Genomic DNA, 7,002 nt, shown 5'->3' with positions numbered 1-7,002 from the left:
GGCCAGGCAGAGGTGGGCCAGGCAGAGGCAGAGGCCAGGCAGAGGTGGGCCAGGCAGAGGCAGAGGCCAGTCAGAGGTGGGCCAGGCAGAGGCAGAGGCCAGTCAGAGGTGGGCCAGGCAGAGGCAGAGGCCAGGCAGGCCACCTAAGCCCTTCAGAGTTGCTAAGGTGGGCGGGGCAGCAAATGGCTTCTTCCTGGGTCCATTATGGCTGGAACAACATCAGCCTAGCTAAAGACCATGGACAAGTGGAGCGGTAGGACATGATGGCTCTACCCAGCTCTGGACAGGCGGGGGCCACTGCTCACCTCTTGCTCCACAGGCTCTCGTGACCACCTGGACAGAGGACGACATGGGCCTAGGACCTGTCTCCTCCCATGGCCATTGTGACTCAGGCAATCCCTTCTAAACGTCTTCCCACAGACAACGTGTACTGCAGCCAGGCGCAGGTAAAACTGCCTTCCTGATCCTGCGGGTTCTTTATGATTCTTCCCACATCTCCCTTCCCTGTCCCCAGAGTCACCCTCCACATCCCATGTGTCCAGTCTGCCATCGTCAGTTTCCTACCTTGGTGTGAGTCCTTGGTCACATCTCGGAGGGACTGTCACTCTGCCTCTGTGTTGGCTTGAATAGGAACGAAAGCCATTCCTGTTCACAGACTCATGGGCTTGACTGCTTGGCCACAGGGAGTGGCACTATTAGGAGGCGTGGCCTTGTTGGAGGAGGCATGTCGCTGGGAAGTGGGTTGTGAGTCTCAGAAGCTAAGCCTAGCCATTGTATCACAGTGACTTCTGATGCCAATGGGTCAGCCATAGAACTCTCCCTTCTCCTTCTCCAGCACCACGTCTGCCATGCTTCCCACCATGATGATGATGGGCTAAACCTCTGAACTGTAAGCCAGCCCCAACTAAACGTCTTTCTTTATAAGAGTTGCCAAGGTTATGGTGCCTCTTCACAGCCATAGAAACCCCAAAGAGGACAGGCTCTCATCCCTCCTATCACCTCCCTCCCCCTAAACCATGTCACTCCTCTGAAGCTCAGGGGACCGCGTCTCTTCACAAATCAAAGTGCCTTGGTGATGATGCCGGCATACGAGGTTCAGCAGGACCCAGTGTGCCCAGCCCTACAGACGGCTGATATGCAGCTGACGAGGCTATGATAAAGTTCCCGGCACCCCGGCACAGGCAGATGGGGTTTCCCGTGGGACTATTGGAAGCCTCTGTCCGGTGCTGCGGGCCGAGCGAGGGCCACTCGAGTCAGCAGTGACAGAGCCTGGAGCGCTGGCCGCCCACTCTGTTCAGAGCTTGGTGGGCTTCCTTCAGGCCCCGCCCCCCATTCTATTCCTGGGAATGTGATCCAGTGTGAAGGTGTCTGGATCCATCACCGAGAAGACACACTCTGGGCATGCCTGTGAGGGTGTTTGCAGAGGAGAAGAGACCCACCCTGAATGTGGGTAGTGCATCCCATTGGCGGAGACCCAGAGGAAGCCAGGCACACCGAAGCACACTCATCCCCCTGCCTCCCACTCCTGCCACCACCCTTCCCTGCTGACAGAGCTGAAGCCAACCCTTCTGTCCTCACAGTGCTTCTTCAGACATTCATCACCACAGGGACAGGCCCAGGGTGAGGGGTGGGTGCTGTGGGCCTCCCACCCATGTGCTGATGCCTATGGCTGGGCCCGCCTCACCTCCCAGCTTTCCTGCTTGTCCCTCTCTAGGCTGCGGATCCTCAGCAGGTTTTTCTCTTGTGCTGTCAGCTTCCGTGGGTCTGAACCGACAGGCAGAGGCTCCGAGCCCAACGAGCCTGTCGTCTTGTTCTGACGCTGCCCCAGTTGCTTCTCAAGCTCTCGGACCTGAGGATGGCAAAGCTGGCTGTCCCACAGTGCACAGCCAGGGGGCTGCCACTTGGGTGCCTTGGAGGAGTCTGCCAGACTAAAAGTGGAGCCACCCTTCCTGGGTGCGGCACAGGACGGGCCCAGGCTAGGAAGATCTTCTGCAAATGGGGGAGCTGTCCAAGGGGTTCAGTGAGAAAGGTCCCTTCCTTGTGGCTGTCCCAGGCTCCTGGACCCTCTGAATCTCAGTCCCGTTAGGAACATGGGTCTGCCCAAGGGCACGTTCTGCATGGTGCTGCAATAGCGGGGGTCTCAGCACCCCAACCCACCTGAGCCCAGCAAGCCCCTTAAGTTCTTGCTGGGAAGACAAGTCTTGGAGTTCACTTCAGACCAAGATGCAGGGCTCTGGGGGCAGGAAGGGCCTGGAAGCCATATTTTAACAAAAGCCATGGGTGATTTTCTTTCTTAAATCAAAAATTCATTTTTATTATACATTTCAACACTTACAGTAACTGTACAAAACGGTGGTTTTTCTGCAACCGTCCCTTACATTTGTGACCTGTTTGAATGGCACTGGCTCCCCTCCCTCCCTGGTTCCCTTCTCTTCACTGCCCATCTTTTAGGTCATTTAAAAAAATCCTCTAGGAGAGAAAACACGAAACATTGTTTCTGAGTGTGGCTTGTTACACTTAACACAACCATCTCCAGTCCTATCCATTTCCGGCAAATATCATGCTGTTGCTTTTTATTCATGGCTAAGACACCACAGTATATGCATGCCACATCTCTCTTTTTATTCATGGCTAAGACACCACGGTTTATGCACACCACATCTCTCTCCACGGTCCAAGTCTGTGCTTTACCTACGGATGGGCACCCAGACTGCGACCACTCAGTAAGCAGGTGTCTGTGTGCTGAGCAGACTCCTCCGAGTACTTATCCAGAGTGGTACCCGGAGTTGCATCACACCGTAGCTCTAGCATCAGCTTTCTGAAGTCCCTGTATAGGGACCCCCACGGTGGCCACAAGAACCATGTGCAGGACCCCATGGTGCACAACGCTCCTCGTTCCCACGCCTTCACCAGTTGGTGATTTTCTCCATGACGTGCTCCTAACTAGAAGACATGGAGTCTTAATTCAGTTTTGATTTGTATTTCCCTAAGGCTAAGGCTGTCGACTATTTAAAACATGTGAGGGCTGGTGAGATGGCTTGCCATGCCAGTGCCCACACGAAGGGCAGGGCAAGCATGGAGGTGGAGCCCTGCCTATAATCCCACCACCTGAGACACAGAGACAGGGGAGCCCTGGAACAAGCTGGCTAGCTAGACTAGCTGAGTCCTTGAGCTCTGTGTGTAGGAAGAGATGCTCCTTCAACACGGTGGAGGGAACACCTCATGTCGTCTCTGTCTCTGTGCACGTGTGCACACACACAAACACACATACTTGCTAACCATTCACGTTCCTTCTCCTCAGAAGTGTACGTGGAAATCGTTCTACATTTAAAAATGAGTTACTTGTTCCTTTGTTATGAGTTCTTTATGTATTTTCTGAGTGTTTACACTGAGGTCTCTGATACATTTCGAGCTGATATTTTACAGTGTGAGAGGCGGGGATCTAGTTTAACTTCTAAGTAGATGGTCAGCTTTCCCAGCCCCGTGCCAGAGGCAGGCTCCTCTCCAGTGTGTCTCTTAGACCACGAATCAGATGCAGTCACCTCAAGGCAGCGTGGCAGTAATTAGGACACTAAAAACATAACTCAGTGACAGCGGTGGGGGATCCGTTGAGCTGGCATGTGTTGGGCACTTAAAGGTAAGGAGACTTGAGCTCACGCCTCTAGGATCCCAAAGTTTTGGGGTGCCCTCATGCTGGCTTCAAGGGTTTCACAAAAGATCCTATGGGAAAAGCCACCCAACAGGGTGGGGGCCTGGTGCCTGGGAATGTAGGTGGTATGCTTGAGGAACTGAGGGAACCCCACATCTTCCACAAGCTTCTCAGTCTAAAGACAAAATGAGGGTGGTGGGGCAGCAAGCCTTGGCTAACCACTGCCCAGTGACCCCGCCAGAATGGCACTGTGCTGAGAACCTCTGCCCCACACATGCTGACATGGCCATTTCTGCCAGAGCCCAAGGGACGGGGGAACAGGTGCGCAGATGTGGGAACTCAGGCAGAGACAGGAACTTGAGTGCCGACCCACAGGTGCTGAGGAGAGGGCTGGCTCTGGACACAAGTCGGTCAGCTCTGGAGCTGCCTTTGCTCACTTCCTCTGGTATGTGGCAAAACACTCAGAAAACAAGAAGGGAGACCAGGCTGTTTTGTTGGTTACCAAAACCTTTTAAAGGGGATTTGCGAGTCTCTGGGACAAGACTGGAAAAAGCCTACCATTAGAGCAGTCACGCGAATTTACATGAACTTGGGGAAAACAAGCCCATAGAGAAGCCAGTCACACGCGAGGCCAGGCACGTGAAAAGAATTACATATGTGCATGCGCACGCAATAACAAATGAACACCAGATGGAGGAGGATGGAAGCCCGCAATCTGCAAGGACGTGCTGTGGGCCAGGATGGTGTTTTGGGGGGCGCTCGGGCCTTTTGTTCAGGGCTGGGAGACTCTCACTCACCTTACTCTGTAAAACTAGGATTTGTTGAGCCCTCCCCCTCCAGGTCCCTGGTGAGGCTAGGAGTTGCTGGATGTTTACGTCTTCGCCAACTTCATTGGCCAGAACCTGAAATAAAGCAAGGGGCTCAGAGCTCACCGTGACAGGAGTAAGGCCCCCAAGTCCTTCCTGCCGCTCACTGCACGGGACTCGGAGCTGGGGCGGGGTTCCCGATGGCAGCTCCCTTGGTATGGCCTTCCTCGCACCTCAGAGCTCGGCTGTCACAGGTCAGTTTGGCTCTGTGACCTCCAGCACCGTCCTGCCCCACAGAGCCCACACGCCTGTTATCACAGAACTCCTGTTGGCTCAGGAACTGCTGCGGGGCCTGGCCCTTTGTGATGGTCACTGCCAAGAGTCTCTTGGAGGCACAGAAGAATTGAACGAGGCTGCTCTGTCTCGGGAAGATCTGACCAGTGGCCATCAAAGTTGTATGAGGTCAGTGTATGCTCCATGTGCTCCGTGTATGTAGGGTGGAGAGGGACAGTCCAGCTTCAGGTACTGCACACACACACGTGTGGCTACACACATGGCCAAGGCTTTGGGATAGAACTAATACCCTCCGTATGTCACCAAGCTGACCCCCGTCCAGCCGGCCGAGTCTCCAGCCCTTGTTTCCACAACAGAACACTGTTTTGGAACTCTTGGCCAGGCTAAGTGGTTCCAGCAAGGAGGATACATGCCAGAGAATTCACCATGTCAATATCAACAGTCAGCTGGCCCTTGGGCCTCCACGCTACACCTGAGCAATTTCCTCTGAAAGGAGCTCTCAGGGCACAAATTCTCTGTTCACTGTCTACACTGCAGGTCCTGTGCAGCAGGTGGCCAGGCAGCACGCTGAGTGGAAATCTAGGGTCTACCAGGGCACAGGACAGCGGGGAGTGGGGGAGGTGCAGGGAAGGCTTCCAGGCCTCTCCCCGTGGGCAGAGCTAATCTCAGTCCATAGGCAGATCCCAGGGCAGTGGGCAGCCCCCAGGTAGCCAGTCATCCTGCCCCCAGGCAGAGCTGACCTAGCAGAGGCAGGAGAAAGGCCACCTGCTTTGGAAGAGAAGCCAGCGGGCAGGACTTTTTGGAAGTCAGGATTTTCCTAGGACCAACCCTGGCCACATAAGAAATCCCACGCCCTGACTCTGAGAGACCTTCTGGGCTACGCGGAGCTCCTGCTTCGCAGACTGGATCTGGTTGCGCAGGTCGCTCATCTTCAGGTTGGTGGCTGCAAGCCTTTCCTGCAGAGCTTTCACCTCTGGGGACTCCAGCTGGTCCGGAAGAACAGAGAGGGAGTCATCACTATGGCCTATGTAGTAATAACAGTCAGGGCTACTGTCTGTTTAATGTATGTTCCAGGAGCTGGGCAAGGGCTGGAGTCTTCAGAAATCCCCAGTGCCTTGAGATGCAATGCTGAGGTGGGTGGGAGGTAAAGCGTAAGAAGCCTGAGCTACCTGGCTATGTAGGGTGGAGAGGGACAGTCCAGCTTCAGGGATGACCTGTGTGCTCCGTGTATGTAGGGTGGAGAGGGACAGTCCAGCTTCAGGGCTGACCTGTGTGCTCCGTGTACTGCACACACACACGTGTGGCTACACACATGGCCAAGGCTGGAGCATCTAGGGGAGGCAGCAGGTTCCACATCTCCCAGATACTCTGCTGTGCCCTGAGACAGGCTTATGCTAAGAGCATCCTCCGTTCATCTGCAGAAAGCCGCACCAGCTCACCAGGCACATTAACTCCCCAGCTCAGGGCCTCTTCTGCGGCTGGAGTTGCCAGCACAGGCCATGAATCCGCCAGCGAGTGGGGTGCTACGTGTTTGCTTTAATGGAATGTAGTTTGAAACAACAGCCCTGGAAGACACATGCTGGAACTCAGGGACATCTGCTTTTCATCTTTTCTCTTAAAAAACTATTGTCTGAACTGGGCGTAGTGGCACACGCCTTTGATCCCAGCACTTGGGAGACACAGTCAGATGGATTTCTGTGAGTTCAAGGCCAGCCTGATCTACACAGCAAGTTCTAGGACAGCCAGGGCTACACAGTGAGATCCTGTCTCTATGATGATAATGATGCTTGAGGCACATGTTGGGAATACATGATCAATATACTGTCAGGACTGGAGAGATGGCTCAGAAGTTAAGATTACCGGCTGTTCTTCCAAAGGACCCAGGTTCAATTCCCGGCACCCACATGGCAATTCACAACTGTCTGTAACTCCACTTCCAGGGATCCTAAGCTCTCACACAGATATACATGCAGGAAAAATACCAATACACATAAAATAAATAAATAAAATGTAAAAATACATATATGCCTATTTCTGTCTCAGTGGATTTTCTTGCGACCTCCATGATCAAGTTAACCCCCTTCCGGTGGATGAAAATCAAATCCGGGGGTGGGGGGCAAAGCTGCCCTGGCAGGCACGGGGTCAGGGACAGCACAGAGGATTAGAACCCTGGTCCTCTGCTGTCCTGGCAGGCACAGGGTCGGGACAGCACAGTGGGATTAGAACCCTGGTCCTCTGCTGTCCTGGCAGGCA

The 7,002-nt window shown here is 54.1% G+C and overlaps 1 protein-coding gene across 1 annotated transcript; it reads right to left on the bottom strand.

Moving 5' to 3' along the window:
* Nucleotides 1-1,684: 1,684 nt before the first annotated feature.
* LOC113455898 (coiled-coil domain-containing protein 13-like) lies at nt 1,685-6,362 on the bottom strand (the record flags this gene model as incomplete). The annotated part of the gene is made up of 3 exons (XM_026778541.1): nt 5,619-6,362; nt 4,447-4,551; nt 1,685-1,849 (listed from the first exon to the last, which is right to left on the bottom strand). Coding segments are annotated over exons 1-3 (330 nt in total), but the record flags the coding sequence as incomplete, so codon positions are not given.
* Between the last annotated feature and the right edge of the window lie 640 nt (nt 6,363-7,002).

The sequence above is a fragment of the Microtus ochrogaster genome, unplaced genomic scaffold (genome assembly GCF_000317375.1).
Source record: "Microtus ochrogaster isolate Prairie Vole_2 unplaced genomic scaffold, MicOch1.0 UNK1097, whole genome shotgun sequence".
NCBI classification, from domain to species: domain Eukaryota; kingdom Metazoa; phylum Chordata; class Mammalia; order Rodentia; family Cricetidae; genus Microtus; species Microtus ochrogaster.
The sequence above is the reverse complement of the archived record's forward strand: the minus strand, read 5'-3'. Positions and strand labels throughout refer to the sequence as shown.